The 23,188-nt window shown below is 49.1% G+C and overlaps 1 protein-coding gene across 2 annotated transcripts in view; it reads right to left on the bottom strand.

Moving 5' to 3' along the window:
- Positions 311–23,188, bottom strand: part of TXLNG (taxilin gamma) — a 62,692-nt gene continuing 39,814 nt past the window's right edge. The window contains exons 3-11 of one of the 2 annotated variants that reach the window (XM_003134955.6): positions 21,984–22,075; positions 16,592–16,762; positions 15,206–15,400; positions 11,532–11,651; positions 10,264–10,338; positions 5,600–5,692; positions 4,234–4,329; positions 3,006–3,313; positions 311–2,901 (exon numbers count right to left, since the gene is read on the bottom strand). In XM_003134955.6, coding sequence (XP_003135003.3) covers positions 3,023–3,313; positions 4,234–4,329; positions 5,600–5,692; positions 10,264–10,338; positions 11,532–11,651; positions 15,206–15,400; positions 16,592–16,762; positions 21,984–22,075 — 1,133 coding nt within the window. In that variant the 3' untranslated portion in view covers positions 311–2,901; positions 3,006–3,022. Of the gene's footprint in view, positions 3,314–4,233; positions 4,330–5,599; positions 5,693–10,263; positions 10,339–11,531; positions 11,652–15,205; positions 15,401–16,591; positions 16,763–21,983; positions 22,076–23,188 lie in introns of both variants that reach the window. The other variant, XM_013985941.2, reaches the window with a different exon arrangement.

Raw genomic sequence — 23,188 nt, 5'->3', positions numbered from 1 at the left:
CACCCCGCGCCTTCCTGCTCTTCAGACAGCTCATTCCAGAGCATAATACCAGGAGCTGCCCAAACCAAAGACACCCATGGTCCTTGGAGAGTTTTAAAGCTGCGACGGCAGCCACACTGTTCAGTTTTTCTAGGCGCCTGTGTTGGAGGTTAGAGGCGCTCACGGGCCCGGGTGTGTAAAAGTCATCTGCTGCCAGGAGTGGCTGGCGCCCCATCCCTTCTTTCCTCAGTTGTGCAATAATGAAACGGCCTTCAGCGGCCTTTGCCCTTGGTCGACACTGAAGGTCACACAAAAGAACACACGGAAGCTGTTCAATTTATCATACATATTTACTGAATCTATACAGAATTGAGTAGATAAAATCAGATTCACATTAGTGAAAAATCTCTACAAAATGTTTTTGAAAAGCAAAACAAGACTGCCTCTTAACAATTCGTATCCTCATGAAAGACGTGGGCTGTAAAAATAAAGCAGTGTGTTTAGCACAAACTAGAAGGTATCTGCATCATTTTTTTCACAGTTATTTCCATCTACAGTCTGAAAGAGGTAGATTTTTCTGCAACACCTGAGAAGTGAGTCGATAACCAGGTGTCATAAAGGCAGTTGCATACATAACTAAAAAACACTGGTCTCGAGACCAAGAAAGGTACTCCTATAAGTCTGAGGATGAAACGGTCCTTACCTAAGACCCAAGTTTTCTCTATGCCTTGGGGTCTCCTGCCACTCTAAGTAATACAAATCAAGACTCCACGATGGTGCAACAAATGCAGTTGAAGTGAACTCGACATCTCAACCTCTTCTGGGCCAGTCTTCGTCCTATTACAGTGTTCTAGAATGTGGGAGAAACAGGGCGTGCTACAAAACCACAACACTGGGCTGCCGAGGTGATTGTTTTAGGAGCATGTCCTCTGCAGAGAGGGTCCCGTTTGTATTTACTATTCACAGGGTAATGGGAGGAGAGATCCCGAAGGGATACAGACATGTCTCCACCAGAATCCATGTCCTTCAAACACCGGGCTAGCGTCTAGCTACAACCACCGAGGAAGCCAAAAGCAGCAGGCCAAGTGCTGTTCATCACGTCGCCTTAGAAAGCCCTGGAAGATGAGCAGCAGGTCTGAGCTTAATCATCTCCCACACGGGACAAGCAGCACAAGGAAGCGTGGTGGGCGACACCACCGGCTTAAAAGGCGTCAGGGCTGTGCGTCCAGCAGCGTTCCTGTGCCAGGTCAGCGCACGTGGTCATTTTACAGTCGCGTGTCTTTCTGACACGCGCCTTCATTTCCCCTCTCAGGAAATGAAGTCCGGTGTTTCATGTAGCTGAAGGGTGTGTGTTTCTAAGAGGGTGTGTGTTGGCAGAGGGTGTACTTTGGCCTCCGACACGTTCCGACAGTCACTGGGGAACCGACTTGGTGGGTTTCCTTGCTTCCACGGTCTGGCCCCTCGATGAACGTGACCGCCGGTGGGAGCCTGGATAAAATCCTTCCCTGCAGGCGCTGCTGCCGGCCTGTCAAGACAGTTTTCTTATTCTTTCCACCCAGTTTAGACCATGAATGTGACGGGACAAATAAAACTTTAACAAAGAGAAAAACCCTTTTTAACTGGACAGAAGAGAGTTTATTCAGTCCAGTAAGCAATTTCCGAAGTGTCAGTTTGCTAGTTCTGCTCGGTGGAATGTGCTAACATCAGTTCTAGCAGAGCCTTTTTATTTCATAAGGTCTTTCAATGCAAATGATACCAGGGACAAAGTCCAAACTGAGCAGTGCAGCCTGGTGAATGGTGTGTACAGACTTGGCCACGTTGGACACTGAGGAACAAAGCACGTTAGAGAACTGGGGCCCAAGTGATGGGGCGCTGCCTTTCCCGAGTCCCCCGTTCCCAGACTGGACGCCTTCATAACACTGGGGGTGGGGTGGGGTGTGGTCTTTGAAGGAGAAAAAGGAAAACTAAGAAAAGGGCGAGAAGCAGATCGGAAGTATAATAAATAGATCCTGGCTGTTTAACTCTGTCACGTTTCCTCCACCTTAAAAATGCTGGTTCCCGTCTTTGTGCTCTAGCCCCGACATCCATCTTCGCTTAGCATGACCAGGAACACCCCCTCTTCAAAGCCCTGGAGCACTGGACCAGCCTGCCAGTAGCCAGGAGGGTAGCAGAGGACCCCCGCTTGGGAAGGCTACACGGGACGTGTCTTGAGTGACAAGGGGGGCCGCGGCGGCAGCGCTCGGTGCGCAGGGGTGTGCACCCCCATCCCCAAGGGAACGCGAGCCACCCCCAGGCTCCCCACACCATGGGCATCTGGGTGTCCAAACTCCCCTGCTTCTAACCTGAAAAGAGCACCATGGGGCTGGTCTGCAGTGACATAAACACAAGCCTGTCTGTCCAGGGATCTGGCTGGACAGAACTGTTTTGTTAAAAAGCCACACCTTTATGTACATATGTTGCCAAAATGCAGACCTTCTGGGCCTGTGGCCGTCTCCGTTTGTCAAGGGATGGAAAGAGCAGGAAGCTAATGTGAATCAAGTATGCTGTTTGTTTCCGACCCAAGCCTAGAGTTTTATTTTTACTTGGCGTTTCGATGGGCAATTCGACACAAATCTAATCATCTTGGTTGGTTTTTTTTTTTTTTTCCTCTTTTTTGAATAATATTAACGGGGGCCGGGACATGTAAATGAATACTGTTTTCACATCCAGGAACTGTATCAGCAGAACAACGTTCCCTTGTGAGGGGCGGCCCTGGTGAGTGACAGTCGTGCGCAAGGGGCGGGGGAGAGGACAAGGCAGTGAACACATGCATCCGACGGAGGGGAACGAGGCGGATGTGCAGCCAGCGCAGCTGAGCGAGATGTGGAGGGAAACTATTCAGAACTGCCAAGCAGCCTCCTGTACCACATAAGTCCAGTAGTTCTAAGAAAATACAGATATGGTAGAAAAAGTAAGAAAATTGTCACCACAAAACCAATCGTTACTACTAACAGAGGAAGGTATACACAAAATAGAGCTCTCCATACAGTGGTCGCACTGGGTCTCAGTCCACGGACTCGATGCCGGGCCCGGCGCCCGGGGACGCGGCCTCCGGGGGGACCCCAGGGGCCACTGGCCAGGCGGTGCGGGACTCCTGCGGGGCAGGCAGGGCGGCGCAGGGCTGGGCCCCGGGGGGCGCTGGGCCCGCGCCCGCCGCCCTCCCCGCCACCTGGCCCTTCAGCACCTCCACCTTCTCGTTGAGCTCGTTCCGCTCTGTCTGCAGGGCTCGGCACAGCTTCTCCAGCCGGTCCAGCTTTATCTGAAAGGCCTTGTACTCTTTGTCGCGGACAGTTTTCTGCAGAGAGAAGCAAGGGCAGGGTCACGGAGCCCGCCCCCGAGGAGGACGTGGCTTGACGGGGACCCCGCGTCTCGAGGGCCACGGGTCTGAGCCCCCCACCCCGACCGTGTTCCGTTTTTGCAGACGCCTCCTGACGTCGGCTGGCCGCACTCTGCACCCTTGGCTGTGTACGCCCAGTGATTTTAACACAGTTAACGCTGCTCTGGGGTGACAACACTCTACTTCCTGTCAGGTTTCCTAAAAATAACTGAAATCTGCCTTTCTTTTTTGGCTCTCTAGGGCCACACGGAGGTTCCCAGGCTCGGGGTCGAATTGGAGCTCTAGCCGCTGGCCTACACCACAACCACAGCAACCCGGGATCGAGCCCCATCTGCGGCCTACACCACAGCTCACGGCAACATGGGATCCTTAACCCACCGAGTGCGACCAGGGATGGAACCCGCAACCTCATGCATGCTAGTCGGGTTCTTAACCCACAATGGGAACTCCCTGAAATCCACTTATGAAAAAACTTCTGAGGACTGCCCAGGCGGGAGGAAGCTGCGGGGAAATGAGAGGGGCACCTGAGCCAGCGGCCTGTGCTCTCAACCAGGCCCCGATCCGAGCTTGGTGCTTGGCCAGGTGGGCACCAGAGCCGTGGTCTGGGGGCAGGTTCCCAGAGCCCGGCCCAGACCCAGTGGGTGACACTCGGGGCGCTGGGTGGCCCAGGGCCTGGGGCGAGGGGTCGGGTTGGAAGCGCCACCTCCCTGGGGCCCCACCCTCCAGCCCAGGGCCCCACCCCACTCAGGCCTGGCTCCGGCCAGCGTGCTCAGCTAGGCCAGCAGGGTCACAACACGTGTCCCCTGGCCCGCGCGGCGCCTGGCCGTCGGCAGCCCTGGCTAAGAGCGTCCCTGTGGCGTCGCGGGCAAGCTCCTCACCTCTTCAGCCATCTGCAGGAGAGCCTTATTGTTGTTTTCCCATTTGCTCCGCCATATGATTGTCTCTTTTTCCAGTTTTTTGATTTTCTTCGTCATCTGTGAATCAACACAAGTGCCAATTTAAATGCCAAGTCCCACGTGTGACCCCTGCAGCCCGCCCCGCCCGGCAGTCCACGTGCTGGGGCAGAGCTCCTCTCAGGGTGGCAGAATTCCAGAAACCGTGGGCTCATTTCGGCACCTTGACAGGCAGCGCCTGGTGCAGGCGGCCCTGGGCCACCAGCCCTCGTCTCCAGGCTGCATCCAGATTATCTAAGTGCCAGGGTTTTCTGTGCCTCATTCACGTGGTTCCTGCACAATGGCCTTAGAGCCGGTGCTCCCCAACCCGCGCAGGTTCAAAAGGTCAGAGTCAGGGCAGCCTGGCCTCGGCTCAAAATAACGTGGGTCCATAAATCAGGGGAACCTTCTTAAACCTATGCTACCACAGCCCAGTTTTTGCAAATTCTGCCTCCCATGAGCTGGGGTGTCCAGAGCCTTTTAGCACTCTGACCACGTGGGCAGTGGCCAGGGGGCTGGTGGCACAGGGTTGGGACGGGACACCCTGGGCTGCCCGCCTTCCCGGCTCCCCAGGAGCTTCCCACAGCCGAGCGCCGCCAGAAAGGAGCGTGCTGGTCCACCACGGCAGGTGTGGTTATTTGCAGTGAGGAAGGCACAGAATAATCCTGGCCATGTCCCTGCCACCGCCACCTCCATCCCTAAAAGCTCCCCTCTCGGGACAGATGCCGTGTATAGGTAGGTTCTAAATTTAATGTCAGGGATAACTGCTCTCCTTATCCCAGCCAGAAGGAAGCAGAGGGCAAAAATCGCTCTAGTTGAGGGAGAAGGAATTCAGGGGAGTGTAACTTGAAGGAAAAAACAGCTGAAAAGGTAGAAACCCCCAAATGCATCAACCAACCAAAATCCCAGTCCCACTGTTCTGGGCTTGGGTGTCTTAACCAATCTCCAGGGACACGGAGCTTTGTGAAAAGGGGGCTGGGGTAGGGAATAGGTGGTGTCACCTGGAGCGAATAAAACAAAAGACACAGAAAACAAAAAAGAAACCGCTTTATTTCTGGCAACGAATTGTATTTCATAGAGGAACTACCGTGAATAAAGACAAAATTTTGAGAGCCTAGAGATCACTAGCGACATGGGGTGAGTGAGGGCAAAATGACTCAATATGATGCCCCTGGAGGGTCAGGAGAGACATTCTGAAATGAAGGCGCTATAATAACAACACAAACTCATCCAAGGACAGATCATGCTCATTAACATAGCTGCTTCTATAAATTCCCCTTCAGGCAGTACTCCATGAAAAATAGGCAAATACCTTTTCCATTTCCTGCCGGAAGGTTGTAAACAGTTCGTTGCTTTTTGCCATGGTAGTCTGGAATTCTTCAAACTTATCCATATAAAGGGAAAGCTACAGAAAACAAGTATGACACTTTTTGAGTTTTAGCTAAATGATTTAAAATTCCAAAGATTTTCAAAAAGAACATAATATGGTGAAACATTAGTTTCTTGTTATAAGCGACAAAAATAAGGACAAACACATACCCAACCAATTCTTGACCCAAGACATCAATGGCTGCGTTTCTTTTTTGTCTTTTTAGGGCTGCACCCTGTGGCATATGGAGGTTCCCAGGTTAGGGGTCCAACTGGGGCTGCAGCTGCCAGCCTACGCCACAGCCACAGCAATGCCAGATCCTTAACCCACTGAGCCGGCTGGGGATTGAACCTGTGTCCTCATGGAGACTAGTTGGGTTCTTAACCTGCTGAGCCACAACAGGAACTCCCAATGGCAGCATTTCTAATAACTCACTGGAATGCACTGAAACTTAGGAAATGAGGTTGACCTCACCAACTTGAGATGTGTTTAAAATGTATAAATATTTATTAGCTCCATTCCACCAACTGTGATTTTTTAAAAACCCGAAGGATGTGGAACGGCTGCCAATTTCATCTAAGTATCCCCCTATGAACTACCTTCCCTCCGTCTATGTGAAGAACTGTCCTTAGGAAAGGAGCATTCTCTGAGAACCACCTGCACAGTTCTGGGCCTGATGTATCAGGGACTGCTCTTTCCTTAACACAGGCGGGAAAATGAAGCAGAAGCCGAAGACGTGGTCTGGTTGGAGGAAGAAAGATTCAGTGGGAGTAAAATTAGACCAAAAAAAAAAAGCTGAAAGAGGTAGCAACACCAATTTTTACCTCCCACCCTCAAGAAATTTTTATTCTAGTTGGAAAAATGCTGACAAGCCAGGCAGAATGGAGAATGCGGCGTCACCTTGTCCCTGAGAACAGGAGGAGGGGGTGGGCGGCAGGGGTCAGAGGAGAGGCACCTTGTGGGCCAGGTCCCAAGGGAGGTAGGTGGGAGATGCCACGTGAGGCCGGGAGGCAGCCTGGGAGCCCATCTCGTGTAACCACGCGACTTCAGGCTGAGGAGACGGGCCCAGAGGAGTCAAGCGCTTTGCTCAAGATCACACAACACATAAAAGAGCACCAGAGGCCGGGGATGGGCTGGAGAAGCAGGTGACCAGCGGCAGTTTCAGGCAGCAAGAAGCCAGCTCTGCTGTGTGGGGAGGGATGGGGGCTGAAAGGGCTATCGGGCCAACAGGCCGGATGAGGCCCTGAGAAGATGGCCAAAGCACGGCTGCAGGGAGGGGAGGCCGAGGGCCAGGAGGTCTGGACACCTCGGGGCCAAGAGGAGAAGAGCTCAGACCACTTAGGGGCAGAGTGAAGGGGACATCGGAGGGGCTCCTGGGACTGAGGGAGCAGTTGTGGTGGCACTTGCAGGTGATGAGAAGCTGCGGCAGGCTCAGCACGGTCTGTTCTTCATAAAGATGGACCGGCCAGGCGGTCCCATCGGCGCTCAGTGCCTGTGTAACTCCCACCGAGGCCGCAGGGGCCCGGAGTACAAAAGAGTGGGCAGAACACACCAGCTAAGACCAAGAGATCAGCGACAAGGCCTGGAGACAGACAGGGCAGAGCACAGAATGAGACCGACTCTGGGCAAGAACTCTTGAGGGAGCAGGAAAAGGAAGAGGCGGCAGCAAAGGAAGCCGACGAGTGAACAGGTAACAGGACTCAGGGCCACAGAAGCTGCAGTGCCGACAGTACAACAGAATGGCAGCTGCCCTTCACCTCAACAGAAGGGTTGAGCCTTTTTATACCATCTTATACCTTTTTGCACATTCATCCTCTTCTCCATTTACATGGACAACTGATTTTATAGGGCTAATGGGGGTTCAAAGTTCCTAGATGCATTCTAGCATAACTTACGGTGGAACGTTCAAAAGACTTCAATTTTCAACTTAGGCTGCCTGATAGGAAATGACTATCACCACATCGGAAAATGCACCCTCAAAACAAATAGCACTCAGAAGATGTGCTCATAAATATTCAAGCCTAGGGAGTTCCTGCTGTGGCTCAGTAGGTTAAGAACCCGACTAGTATCCAGGAGGATGCAGGTTTGATCCCTGGCCTCGCTCAGTAGGTGAAGGATCGGACGCTGCCGTGAGCTGTGGCAGAGGTCACAGACGGGGGTCAGATCGGGCGCTACCGTGGCTGTGGTGTAGGCCAGCAGCTACAGCTCCGACTCGACCCCTGGTCCAGGAACTTCCATATGCCGCAGGTGCGGCTGTAAAAATGGAATTAAAAAAAAAAAGATTTAAGCCTTTTCTGTAGTTTAGAACTAACATCAGAACTACATTAAAGAAACTTAATACATAATAAACTTTCGAAATGAGTAATACACCTAGTTAACTTTTTCTGAGAAAGGGTGAATCACACGTACAAATACCTAGTTCCACAGGTTTGTAAAGACACTGGGAGTCCTTTCTGCACCTCTTCTTGGAGTGGAGGGGCCATGTACTCCCCTCACTCCACACGCGGCAGCCACAGAGAAACACCGCATTAGAACCAATCTGAGGGGTCTGGATGGACAAGTAGGGAGGCAACAGAGAAAAGCCTAGGCTGAAGTGCCCGTCGTGGCACAGTGGAAACGAATCCGACTAGGAACCATGAGGTTGCGGCTTCGGTCCCTGGCCTCACTCAGTGGGTTAAGGATCTGGCGTTGCCATGGGCTGTGGTGTAGGTGGCAGACACGGCTCGGATCCCGCCTTGCTGTGGCTCTGGCGTAGGCCGGTGGCTACAGCTCTGATTCAACCCCTAGCCTGGGAACCTCCATATGCCGAGGGAGCGGCCCAAGAAACAGCCCCCCCCCAAAAAAATCTAATTTAAAAAGCAGCAGAGGGCGTTCCCATCGTGGTGCAGTGGTTAACGAATCCGACAAAGAACCATGAGGACGAGGGTTCGGTCCCTGGCCTTGCTCCGTGGGTTAAGGATCCGGCATTGCTGTGAGCCGTGGTGTAGGTCGCAGACGCGGCTCGGATCTGGCGTAGCTGTGGCTGTGGTGTAGGCTGACAGCTGTAGCTCCGATTCTACCCGTAGCCTGGGAACGTCCATGTGCTGCGGGTGCGGCCCTAAAAAGCAGAAGCCAAAAAAAAAAAAAAAAAAAAAAAAAAAAAAGCCAGCAGAGAACGTGAGTAGACACTTTCCCAAAGAAGACATACAAATGGCCAAAAGGGACATGAAGAGGTGCCCAAGGTCACTCGTCGGCAGGGAAGGGGAAATCAAGACCACAGTGCGACGTCGCCTCACACATGTCAGGCCGGCTACGACACTCGAGAGAGAAGGAACACCGGAGAGGGTGTGCAGAAGGAAAGGGACCCCGGGCGCACTGCTGGAGGGAATGCAACTGCTGCAGCCACCGTGGAGAAGCGGGTCAGGGCGCCAGTGAAGGCCACAGCAGAGCTACCTCGAGACTCGGCAGCGCCGCCTGCGGGTTCACACCCACCAGAAGCGAGGCGAGGATCTGCACGCGCTCTCCACTCCCGCGCCTGCTGCCGCCCTGACCCCAACAGCAAGACGCGGGAGAAGCCAAAGTGTCCATCAAGAGGCGAAGGGACAAAGAGAATGGGGGCAACGAAGAGGAGGCAGCCACGAGAAGCAAGAAAACCTTCCCGTTTGTGACAACACGGATGGGCGGTGAGCCATGACACGCAGTGGAAGAAGTGAGGCACAGGACGAACCCTATACACCGTATGATCTCGCTTCGATGTACAATCTAAAAAAGCCCCCGCGGGAATTCTCTCGCGGCTTGCCGGGCTGGACAATCCAGCATGGTCCCTGCGGTGGCTCAGGTCACTGCGGTGGTGCAGGTTTGATCCCTGGCCCGGAAACTTCTGCCTGCCTTGGGTGCGGCCAAAAAACCAAACAAATAATAAAAAGAAAAAAGCCAAACTCAAAGAGACAGAGAGCAGAGTGGCAGTGGCCCAGGGGTGGAGGGTGGGAAGATGGGAAGGGAAGCTGGTCCAGGGGCACAGGCTCTCAGTTACAGGATGACAAAGACGCCGGGGCCCCGGGGCCTGAATTAACGACAGTGCACAGGGGAAGGCAGGAAGGAAGAAAAGCCGGCAGGGTACCCCATCAAGGTGGCCAGCGCCTCCACAGCTCTACCTGGGGGTGGAAGTGCCTGGCCAACAGGTAGCTTTCCAGAGAGGATACATGCTCATAGCACAAATTCTCAAGATTTTAGGGTACATGATATGAAACTGCCATTTTATAGGTCAAACAAGTATCAGCAATTTCACAGGGTTCCACTGCACACAAAGGAACTAAAACCCGAAGATCTTTCAGCCTTTCTTTAGTCGGGAATCAGCTGCTACACATGGGGACAGACAGAACCTAAGACGTGCGGGGCACAGGCAAGAAGACCCCGCCGACAGCGGGGACACGGGACGTGGAGTGCTAAGCCCAGGAAGGTCCCGGGCCAGGTGGGACGAGGTGGTCACCCCAGATGAAGAGGGACCCGGGAGCTACCTCAGGTCTGCCGGGCACTAGTGAAAGCATCGCAGAGGAGATTCCAGGTATATATCCGATGAACCAGAGATTTTTTTTCTTCAAAGTCCTATACCCCTGCCGCCCAGTTACCTGCTGTTTCAGTTGTACTTCTTGCTGTTTCATTTGTTCATATTTGTGTCTCGATTCCGTTGCTTCTTTTAGTAACTGGAAAACAGAAACATTCTGGCAAAATACTATTACAAATGTGACTACACTGTCCAATGGCCAGGAATCGTGACCTTATGTGGGTGATTAAGAAAGCCCCGCTGCTCCATGCGAGGCAAGACGAAGCAGGTGGAAGGGTCTGGAGCAAAACAATGAAATCAGAAACCTGGTTTTTTAGTCACTTTTTTAAAAGTGGGGGGAAGGAAACAGGAGCTTTCGTTTATATACTTGAGTTTAAGAAAATGATAAAGGAAACTGCATAGCAGGCAGCTGTGAAACTCAGTCCCTCTAGGAGCACGTCACTCAGTTCAGTAAGTGTGTAAAGTCCCTAAAACCAACCAGAAATACATGTATCGTGTGGGCGTGCGTGCGCGTGCTTGTATACATGATATTTATCCGCCAACCTGGGAGACGACAGATGTCTCTTCAGTTGGGCATGAGCCACGTGGAAGGACCACGCTGCGCTAAACCGCATCTCTTCCAACCCTCGACGCACATGCTCAGCGGACGTGCTCACAGCATGAGGGCCTCTCGGGATCCGAGTCTTCGTGCCAGACTGGCCTTGGGGCCTCGGTTACTTGAGTGAAAGGTGGATGCAACAGTCCCCAGTATCACAACCATCTATGACTTTTATTATTATTCTCTTGGTTAAGCAGATAGGGTTGAATTTGCACGTGTTAAACACACACACGCAGCTGAGATCCCACTGGGTGAACCATCACTGACGGGCACTATAATCTGAGCACGCGTCCTGCGATCAATGCTGAGTGATCAGGCTATAGACAATTCTGTTAAAATATTATCAGTAAATTACACTAGAATAAATGAACAGTTTCCCTAGTTTCAAGTTATTTTTGAAAACAAAATGTAGCTGTATGTAGATCCACGTTTGAAGCTTGGTGTTAAAATGAAATAAATATTCTAAGCAGAGTAATGTTCAATGAGTGGAGGTCTCTCTACTCATTTGGTCTCATCTCTGTATGTAAAGTAGAAATAAAAGGCTACTGCGAGCTCGCGCTCTCTCTCTCTCTCTCTCTCTCTCTCTCACACACACACACCCCCTTCACAACCTGGAGCAAAACACCAATCAGTACAGGCCAGTGTTATATTACATGCAGACGAAGCTTAAACGTTTTCAGTGGCTTTGGTTACAACTTTGGCAATCATTTCTTTTTTTAAGAACTGGCACTTACAAACTCTCTCTCTCTCTGATGTTTCTCATCTGCTTCTTTGATCAGCTGCGTTGTCTGCTGAAGCTTGGCGTCCACAAGCTGTTGCTGAAGTTCCTTATGTTTGAACACTTTATCAATGTGCTACAGGGAGACGGAAATTTCTATTATCACTTAACGAAAAAAGGAACAGAATGATGAGGAAGCAACACAGGCGACAAGACCATGCCCATTACGATGCTTTTCCTGCTCATCCCATCACAGCTAATACCAGCTGGAGGTGGCGTGGGCTCCACATCTTTTGGCGGCCCCCGGCGCTCCCCTGGAGGTGGGCCATAGCCACGTGCCTCCTATTTCTGCCCAAGATGAAAATGAAGCTCAAACTGCAGCAAGCAAAAAGATGGACCAGGAGATCTAAGTGTTGAACCCACACATCATCCACATGGTTCCTGGATATTTTTTCTCCCCATTAAATGTGCGGCATGCTGTGAGGGGAGCAGTGGCCCCAGTCAAGTTCCCCCTCCTGCTGCACCTCCGTCCCCTCCCCATGGGGGTAACCACACCGACACCTCGGAAGTGTACAAGCCAACACAATGCTTATACGATTGTAAGGTGTTTGGTGCCTGGCACTTATCAGATATTTGGTAAAAGGTTGTTATTATTTCCGAGCAAAATTGTTTAAGTGGTTATTTATGTACAATAAAGTCATCAGAACACCCCTTTCCTGGCTAAAGAAAGAACATTCAATTATAGTTAAAATGAATAAGACTCACTGGTAATGTGATTTAAATATATATAGCTTTCAAATTTTCTACATCTATAAAGTGGCAGACTGCCATATTAAACAACAAAACTGAAAGAATACTTTCAAGAAAATTGAGGGCTTTATAATATCCTAAAAAATTTATTCTCTAGGATAAAAAAAGTTTCCTCAATAAACACACTTTAAGAATGTAAAAAAAGAGAGAAGGAGGAGTTCCCATTGTGGCTCAGTGGTAACGAACCTAACTAGTATCCGTGAGGACATGGGTTCGATCCTTGGCCTTGCTCAGTGTGCCTGTGGCATAGGCTGGGGGCTGCATCTCCAATTCAACTCCTAGCCTGGGAACCTCCATATATTGTGGGTGTGGCCCTAAAAAGACAAAGGAGGGAGTTCCCGTCGTGGCACAGCGGAAACGAATCCGAGATATCAACCAGTGAAAAGAGATGAGCTTGGATCTTGAGTCATACAGCTTTAAAAAAGTGGGGAGGGGGAGTTCCTGTTGTGGCTCCGCGGGTTAAGAACCCGACTAGTATCCCTGAGGAACCTGGCCTCACTTCACTCAGTGGGTTAAGGATCCGGCGTTGTTGCAAGCTAGGTGTAGGTCAAAGATGCAGCTCAATGTGGCGCTGTGGCGCAGGCCAGCAGCTGCAGCTCCTATTCAACCCCTAACCCGGGGAACTAGCACATGCGCCGGTGCCGCCCTAAAAAGACAAAGGAGGGAGTTCCTGTCGTGGCGCAGCAGAAACGAATCCAACTAGGAACCATGAGGTTGCGGGTTTGATCCCTGACCTCGTTCAGTGGGTTAAGGATCCGGTGTGGCCGTGAGCTCTGGTGTAGGTCGCAGATGCGGCTCGGATCTGGCGTGGCTGTGGCTGTGGTGTAGGCCGGCAGCTGTAGCTGATTTCGATCCCTAGCCTGGGAACCTCCTTATGCCGTGGGTGTGGCCCTAAAAAAAAAAAAACAAGGAAAATAAATAAATACATAAAAGGAAAAAGGAAAAAGGGGGGGGAGAAGACAATCGATGAAAAATTTAAAAAATGACTATTTAATAATTAATGTTAATTTTTCAGGTTTGAAAATAGTATACTGGGGTCACACCAAAAACGAATCCTTCAACTTTTGAGGTGTCCCCTCAAATATATATGAATGGACTGATAACTTGGATTTGCTTCGAAATAACCCAGGGGAAGGTGATGGGAATACAGCTCAAGCTATGGTTTCATCTGCTGAAGCCAAGTGATACGGTCTCTACTTTTGTTCGTAATTTTCCATTGGAAAAAAAACAAAAGGTGGAGTTCCCATCGTGGTGCAGTGGTTAACGAATCCGACTAGGAACCATGAGGTTGCGGGTTCGATCCCTGCCCTTGCTCAGTGGGTTAACGATCCGGCGTTGCCGTGAGCTGTGGTGTAGGTTGCAGACACGGCTCGGATCCCGCGTTGCTGTGGCTCTGGCGTAGGCCAGTGGCTACAGCTCCGATTTGACCCCTAGCCGGGGAACCTCCATATGCCTGTGGCTCTGGCGTAGGCCAGTGGCTACAGCTCCGATTTGACTCCTAGCCGGGGAACCTCCATATGCCGCGGGAGCGGCCCAAGAAATAAGCAACAATAACAACAACAACAATAACAAAAAAGACAAAAGACAAAAAAAAAAAAAAAAAAAAAACAAAAGGTAATAAGCCAAAAGCAGCAAGTTTTTTTCAAATCTTTTGGAAGGGCTGGCCGTATGTAGAACTCTAATATAATCTGAAGTTTGTCTCAAAAACTGAGTGAGAGCTCCCTTCTGGCTCAGTGGGTTAAGAATCTATTGTCACTGCAGTGGCCTGGGTCACTGCTGTGGTGCAGGTTCAATCCCTGGCCCAGGAATTTTCACATGCTGTAGGTACAGAAAAGAAAAAAAGAAAAAAGAAAAAAAAAAAAAAAAAAACCCGAAAAAGAAAAACAACTGGATAAGATAACCCACAGAGACAGCACAATCTTTTTTTTTACCCTTCAAATCGGCTAGTCTGTATAACAGATCAAACACCCATAAAAGAACATTTTACTAACAAAGGCAGGGGATGGAACAGTTAAAAAGCCCGACTCTTTATTCCTGCCCATTTGACCTTTTTAGAAGGAACCTTAGAAAGCACATTATGGGGAGGGGGATAAATTAGGAGTGTGGGATTAACAGATGCACACTGATACATATAAAATAAACAACGAGGACCTACTGTCGAGCACAGGGAACTCTCCTCGGTACTTTACAACAACCTAAAAGAACCTGAACAAAACAAGGTATGTGTAACGGAATCACTTTGCTGTACATCTAAAACACAACACTGTAAATCAACTATAATTTTTTTCAAAAGCATATTATCACCTATTTGCATTTAATCTAGACACCATGTCCAGATTTCCCAACTAGCTTCTAAGTCTTTGCAGCATGAGTGACCCTAGATCCCTTCAGTAAACTTCTGACTTCAACTGGGGTGTGTAGAGGTTTAGAAACAGATCTTTTTTCCCCCAAAGAGTATAAAAGTCCCGCTTATTAAAAAAAAAAAAAAACAACAAAAAACGGAAACATCAGTATAATGCAGTGACAGTACAGACTGTACAGATGATCAGCGATGTCTGAAATACGGGGTGTTCGGGGGCCGGATATTTATTATTCATCATTAGTCCAGACAAGGGGGAAAAAGATGCTTGCTAAAATCCCCACCTTCCAGGATCCCATGAAGGCCAGGAGGGCTTAACCCGACTCCAAGAAACCGCCTCAGGAGCCCGCATCCACTGGCTTCTGGGCCATGGAGGGACGCCCCCCAAGAAGCCTGCTCGCGAGGAGCCGGAGCCTTTGCTGAGCAAGGCCCGGCGTCCACCAGGCACGCGCCGAGCTCCTAAAGCTGGATCCCAGAGCCGGCTTCCACCCCGGGGGCCCGGGCCGCCCGGGGGCGCCTACCTCCTCCCGCAGCGCGTACTGCTCGATGAGCTTCTTGAGCTTCTCTCCCAGCTCCATGTTCTCCTGGCGGAGCTTGGCGTTGTGCAGGTCGTGCTGCTCCAGCTGCGCCTGGATCTCATTCAGCGTCATCTGGAAGTGCGCCGTGGCTTCCTTCCGTCTTTCCTCCTCCTCTCGCGCCTGCTGCATGTTTTCTTCCTTAGGAGCCCAAACAGCTCGGGTTAACAGCGCAGACCACAGGTCGGACGCTCCCACACGGCGCTGCGGGCCACGGGCTCGCTCACTGCCGCCCCGAAGGGGGCCCTCCCAGCCAGAAGGCCTCCTCCTCCTTTGTGAGCCCTCACGGAAAAGCAAGCAGCTTCTCCCGGGCAGAGGATCAGAGCGACGAGGACGGCCCTGCTTTAGCGCGAGGGCTCCGCCGCCCCCACCCGCCCCCTGCCCTCGTCCACGCAGCCAGCTCCCTCCAGGCTGGGTTCGCAGATGCCCTCCCTCGCTGGTCTCACAGGAGAGCGTCTGAAATCGGCCTGAAGACAGGATCCCTTCCTGCACCTCACGTTCTGGGTCAGGCCCTCTGCTCCCTAGACAGCAGGGGACCAAAGCAATCAGTGCCCCAAACGCTCACTGCCAACTCTTGCTCGGCTACAAGTACTGAGACACCTTCACCCGTGCAAACCACTACCAGGCCGCAGTGTGGACCGCTAGGGGGAAAAATACCACTCGCTTTCATGAACACCGACAGCCAAGGAGTCCGAAGCAAACAACAACGAAGGGCTCCCACGTCAGGTGGAGATCCATGTCCTGGGGGCTCCTGTCGTCTAGGACTTGGGCCCGTGCCACGGTGTGGCGTCTGCACTCGGGGACAGGCCCGCCCCGGTCTCTGCCATTTGCCCTTGCTGCCCTGCCGGTCCCGCTGAAACTCTGGGTACCTGCTCCCTCCTTTTGAATCAGCCGAAGTGTGAGCGCCCTTCTACTCTAAAGTACTTGGCGCCGGGAGGGATACGGGTGCCTGGCAATGTGGCCAGTGAACAGCCCTTGAGGAGCTCAGCTTCCCAGACTCGTTCCGCCTCAAGGCTGCTCCTACTCAGTTTCTTGTTTTGCCCCCTTTTCATACATGCTAATGAACAACCTCAGTGCTCAGCAGAAACTGGCAACTTTGACCTTCCCACGCCCCGGCTCCAAGCAGGAAACCTACCATCTAAACACCCACCTCATCTAGACGCCGCAGAAGCAAGTAGGAGGTGAGTTAAGAAGCTTCAGGCCGAGCAAAAGGGAAAGAGGGCACGTCCCCGTGTCCACAAAGAGACAGGATTTATTTCAAGCAGGTACGAGGTGAGCATACATCAAGCTAAGTCAGCCCCTCCTGAACAAGAGGAAAAGGACCTGACTCACCTTTAACGTCTTATTGTGCCGCTGAAGCTCCCTGCAAAGAGACTCGAGTTTGCTTCTTGCCAAGATGGCCTTGCTGTGTTCACTCTGCAAGTGAACCTTCTCTTTCACGATCTGGGCTTGCTTCTTCTGTAGAATTTTCATTTGCTTCTGAACGTTCCTGCTCTCCTCCAGCTACAATTAAGAAGTACTTCACATTTAGGAAGTGCGGTGAAAACCCTTGAGTTATGGTAGGAAGAATTAGAGTAAGAACTACAGCAGAGACAGGACTGTAGTGTCACATTTAAATGGTTTCACACCAGGCTGCTCGGCCAATCTTTTCTCTTTTCCCATCGTGACAGCAAAGGCAGCCAAAAAAAAAAAAAAAAAAAGGTTTGTTTTGTTTTTGTTTTTACTTTTTAGGGCCACAGCCATGGCATATGGAAGTTCCCAGGCTAGGGGTCAAATGAGAGCTGCAGGTGCAGGTCTATACCACAGCCACACGGAATCCGAGCTGCATCTGTAACCTACACCACAGCTCGTGGCACCACCGGATCTTTAACCCACTGAGTGAGGCCAGGGATCGAACCTGCAACCTCATGGTTCCTAGTCGGATTCATTTCTGCTGAGCCACAACGGGAACGCCCAGGAAAAAAAATCTCAATCTCTTCATTTATTTATTAAAAACAACAAAAAAATGATGTTTTAGAAAGCTTTTTAGGAATCAACACAATCAAGTTTTATTTTCCTGAAAAACACAAGCTACTTTATTCAAACAATCTTTCAAATTAGAACTCAGTAAGCAGCACTCGAAGCTCTTTGCAAGTGAGAAGGGGATCACTGCAATTCTAGGTTTGAAGCAAATGTGCCCGTCTCAAGGTTAAATCAACTTGTCTCAAGGTTAAATCAACTCGTAACTGGTAAGATGGCAGCCTTACTGACCTGTCGCAGAAGGATGCTGAGTCACCATTAAGAGAGCAAGAGCGACACCTTGAGGCCTGTCAAAACACACCGCGCATGCTTACAGGCCAGCGGCTCACAGCTATTCAGAACACCCTGACAGAAATTCCCACCAGAGAATGATTTTGTGTAAAATACTCTCCTTAGGTGATCTTGCTCTGGACCATGGGACGTGCACATAGGAGCAGTGACTCCACTGAGGACGGGAACTCCCCCCCCACCCCTCACGGTAGCCACTGCCCTGAGCTCTGCTTTGTTACCCTTTGTATTTCATATCATCTGCGTGTGGTTCTGAAGAAATGGTTTTGGTTCAAGTTGACTTTACTGTGGCTACTGTAACTGAGGAAAAAAAAGGTTCTAACCTTCTTTAATTTAAACGAATTCAAGCTTAAATGGCTACTGGTTTGGAGAGCAGCCACAGATGACACTGCAAGGGCTCATCCAGATTGCGTGTGTGTAGCTAGAGAGCAGGGAACGGCAAACTTAATTCTGTAAATGGCCAGAAAGTATCTTAGGCCTCGCAGACCACATCTGGTGTCTGTTGTGTCATCGACATCTTAAGTAAAACCATTTTTAGCTTGTGGGCAATACGAAAACAGGCCTTGCCAGCCTTGGCTCACAGGTTGTATAATATTCCACTTACCCAAAAACATACAGGACACGATACACTTTGTTGACCCAGGCTCTTACGAGAGGACATTCGGGTTGTTTACAGGTTCTATGACTCACAATTCCAACATTCTCACACGTGCCCCTGGTATATACACCATGCAAGACTTTCTCCAGGATGCAAATTTATTTATTTATAAATAAATAAATCTTCTAAATTCCATTGGCAATTTTAAAGAAATTATGTAGATGCACTCCTTCTCCAAAACGTCACACGATCCCAAGTCTTCATTTACACCACTTACAATGGACATGACATAGCATCTCAGTGTTCCTGGCTTGCATTTCCCTGATTATTCACATAGTCAAACATCGCTTCATACCTTTATGTACTTTTTTTTGTCTTTTTAGGGCTGCTCCCACGGCACATGGAGGTTCCCAGGCTAGGCATCCAATCAGAGCTACAGCTGCCGGCCTACAACACAGCCACAGCCACGCCGGATCCGAGCCACATGAGACCCACACCACACACAGCTCAAGGCAATGCTGGATCCTTAACCTACTGAGCGAGGCCAGGGATCAAACCTGCTTCCTCATGGATACTGGTCGGATTTACTTACACTGCAACACAACAGCAAGTCCTGCAACCTTTTCTTTTGACAGTGCTTTCTGTCATAAGAAATCCTTCTCTTGGAGTTCCCTTGTGGCTCAGTGTGTTAAGGATCCAGTGTTGTCACCGTTGCAGCTTGGGTGTAATCACTGGCCCAGAAACTTCCACATGCTGTGAGTGTGGAAAGAAAAAAAAAAAAAAAAAAGATTAAGAAATCCTTCTCTTAAACCAAGTTTAGAAGAATATTCACCTGTTAACATATTTAAATGATATCTAAAAATATCATTTAAGTCCATAATCCATTTGGAATTGATCATTGTGTACAGTGTGTAATCTAATCTAATTTAGGATCTAATTTCATTTCTCCCCCCATAAGGATATCCACTTTTTAAGCTCCATTAATTTCATAAGGATGGTAATTCTCCCCTAAATGCAACTATAAATTCCATACAATGCTCTTCAAAATTCCCAAGGGTTATTCTTTCCAATGAAATTAATACATTGAAGCTAAAATATTATAGACAGTCAAAAAGTCAAGAACAGTCAAGATACTTCTGATGAAGATATACCTACCCAACCGGATAATCAAGATTTACTCCCACACTCTAGTAATCCACACAAACTAGGGCGTGGGAAAGATGAGCACCATAACGTACTGAGGGACCCCAGGAGAGGCCTAACGGTACCACATGGTAGCTAGTCCAACGTGGCTGATGGTACGGTAGCAAGTAAAATGTGATGACCTCCTAAAGCCATGTTCTCTGCGGAGTGTCACGGCCACAAGACCTCCCCAAGGGACAATCTCGATTTCAGCCCTGCACCACTCCAGCTGCCCTACATGCCTTTTCCATGCCTGAACCACAAGCACCAGGGGGTCAGACGATGCTATCACAAAAAGGACAGAGGACACTGACGGCAAAAGGGAAGTTGTCTGAACAATCCTTAGGAAAAGGCTACTCCTTTAATGATCTCACCACCAATAACCCATATACTCAACCTTTCAGAAGAAATGACTGCTGTTTCAAGAAACAAAGTTTCAGAGTTCTGGTCGTGGCTCAGTGGTTAACGAATCCAACTAGTAACCATGAGGTTGCAGGTTCGATCCCTGGCCTCGCTCAGTAGGTTAAGGATCTGGTGTTGCCACGAGCTGTGGTGTAGGTCGCAGATGCGGCTCAGATCTGGCATTGCTGTTGCTGTGGCGCAGGCCGGCTGCTACGGATCAAATTCGACCCCTAGCCTGGGAACTTCCATATGCCGCAGGTGTGGCCCTAAAAGGCAAAAAAAGAAAAAACCAACAACCAAAGTTTCATTACATTTTCTGAAAACAGTACATGTTCCGTCCTTCATATGCTCAGCACAAATCTAATTAAAGAGGTCGCTCAATAAGCAGGTATTCAACGTGTCACATCCTATAATGAATGGAGAGATTATTACTGGTACTTTAAAAAAAATAACCATACCCTTCACTCACACTCACACACACACACAAAACAAATGCGACAAACAACACATCCTACACCTTTGCTACTTAAAAAGTGTGACCCAAGGGCTGATGGCACCACCATCAACCTCACTTGGGAGCCTCTTGAAACACAGACTCTCAGGCCCCAGCCCAGGCCCACCAGAAACACAAGGTGCCTTTGACCAGAAGTCCCGATATCTGTGCAAGTCTAAGAAGGACTGCCCCAGGCAACTATGTGCCTATTCTTCTAATCCGTGTAGGACTGTCCCCTGTTGTCACAACACTGGGTCAAGGAGCTAACCTGCTATACTGCTTTTTTCTTTTTTACTCTTTTCTCCAATTTCCCCCCCCCACCACACACACACCTTTTTTTCTTTGGCTGTGCCCGAGGAATGTGGAAGTTCCCAGGCCAGAGATCAAACCTGTGCCACAGCAGTAACCAGAGCCACAGCAGTGACAATGTTGGATCCTTAACCCACTGGCCAGCAGGGAGCTCCTGTTTTTGTCCTCTTTTCCCACCACCTGTCACCGGGACTGCCTTCCATAGGAAGCACGGCTTTCCTAAAGCCGGCAACTGGACCTCCCCGTTGAGTTTTCTGCCACCTTTGCCCTGTGACTGCTGTAGGCCGTTCTCATTGAGGCGGAGGGGTTCCTGCTGCTCTGACTGTTGAGCGCCAGCTAAGTGAGGGGATACTTGGACTCTGTTGAAAACTGAAGGAAAGTAACTGTAATTCTTTGAGTAATAATTCATTTTCAAAAGCTGGTCATTAACAAAAAGTAGTGTTTATGACATAGATAACTGCTTTAACAACAGATGAAAATGCATAAAAATTGTCCATAATAATTCACCTAAGTCTTTCACAAATTACATTAATTTAGCATATTGGAACCACTCATTCTAAAAGTTTCTTACAACCCTTAATTCAAAGGGTTCTGAGACATTCCCATGCTTCAATTAAAATAGGATGCCAGTGGTCCTATATTGAGAATGCTTTCATAATTTTACAAAGAGAATTAATGCTACTTGGAATAACACAGGCCCAGAACAAATGAGGTCAATTTCTTTGGAAGATGGAAAAAGGAATGCCTGGCCCATAGTGGATGCTAAACAACTATTTCCTGAGGTGCAGTATTGTTTCAGTAGACTCCTTCAGTAGAGCCGTAAGCTCTAGCATTCCTTCAGGAAAAGTTAAATACAGGAACGACGACACTACAACTGACTGGCATCTAAAGCATCGCAACACAGGAATGGAAAAGGTAGACTCAGAAATACTGAGTGTTAGAATACCTATGCTGTGGCTTAGTATTCTAACGCTCTATATATCACCTTATAAAAGGAACTCACGAGTTCCTGTTGTGGCTTAGTGGGTTACGAACACGACTAGTATCCATGAGGACACGGGTTCAATCCCTGGCCTCACGCAGTGGGTTAAGGATCCGGTGTTGCCGTGAGCTGGGATGTAGGTCACAGATGCGGCTCAGATCCCACGTGGCTGCGGCTATGGCGTGGGTGTGCAGCTATAGCTCCCAATTCCACCCCTGGCCTGGGAAGCTCCATATGCCACACCTATGGCCCTAAAAAGACAAAAAACAAAAAACCAAAAAAAACTAAGTCTTACAAGCAACAAAAAGCCCCTAAGAAAGTAGATTCTCCCCTTCAATTCTGGAATAAAACATAATTTTACATTTCAAGCTGCATCAAAATTGTATTTTAAAACCACATATAAACTTTGCTATATTTTACATGGATCTCATTCCCTCCATTTAATACTCACAAGGTCAGCATATTTCTTACAGAGAGCTGCCAGCTTCTCTTCTGGAGTTGAAAGGGTGTTTAGGGCTTGCATCAATAATAAAACTTCTTTTCCTGATAATTAGCAAAATAAGAAATAAGTCTCAGAAGGAGAATGCAATCAAATCTAACCTATAAATTCTAAGTAACACTTCCTGAAATGTTCTGACATCCAGAGTAAAATAATTTCTGCTATAACTAGAAAGAGAGATTATGAGCTAAATGAAGAAAGCTATTTCGAAAATTTGGATCAAAAGGAATCCCTTCCTCCCCACCTCCACCCCGAATGTCTTCACTCACGAGCCCTGCGCGCTATTTGTAAAAAGAACTCGTGCTGAAGGCTTAGAAACTTCCTTGCATAACCACTCATACCAAGTTAAGACGAAGGGCAACTTAACAAAGGGCAGAATATTTTTAAAAGCTTCCTCCTAACCAAGTAAGCACAAAGAAGGAAGTTCAAAGCCAATTTCTGTGGGTATTCTCTGCCTAAGACACCCATAATCACTGATGACACACATCTTTTCCTTTGAGCAATTTAAATACCTTCTGATGATTTAGCAAGCATATTCCATGTGTTAATCAAGTTCAGTATTTTTTTTTTTTTTTAAAAAGGATGTCAAGATGGTTCTTCCCTTGGGAAAAAGAGCTGAACAGTATTTTCAGGACTTTGGCAGGGAGAAGCAGGTGGCTAAGACAGGAGAGGACAAATGGGGTTTCAAAAGAAGTACTATGCTTTATTTCTTAAGTTGGGTAGTAGGTACCACTTTCATCTTTTGTAATGTTCATTCTTCATGAACAGTATTTCATTAAAATTCGTAGATGAGGTGTTCCTGTTATGGCTCAGTGGGTTAAGAACCCAACATAGGGAGTTGCCTTCACAGCTCAGTGGTTGATGAACCTGACTAGGATCCATAAAGATGTGGGTTCAATCCCTGGCCTCGCTCAGTGGGTTAAGGATCTGGCATTGCCATGAGCTGTGGTGTACATTGCAGATGCAGCTTGAATCCCATGTTGCTGTTGCTGCGGCTGTGGTGTAGGCCGGCAGCTATAGTTCTGATTTGACCCCTAGCCTGGGAACTTCCATATGCCACAGGTGCAGCCCTAAAAAAAAAAAGCAAAAAAAAAAACCAAAAACCCAACTTAGTGTCCATGTGAATGTGGGGTTCGATCCCTGGCCTCACTCGGTGG

This window comes from Sus scrofa, chromosome X, assembly GCF_000003025.6.
Source record: "Sus scrofa isolate TJ Tabasco breed Duroc chromosome X, Sscrofa11.1, whole genome shotgun sequence".
NCBI lineage: Eukaryota > Metazoa > Chordata > Mammalia > Artiodactyla > Suidae > Sus > Sus scrofa.
Note: the sequence above shows the minus strand (reverse complement) of the source record. Positions and strands in the feature narration are given on the sequence as shown.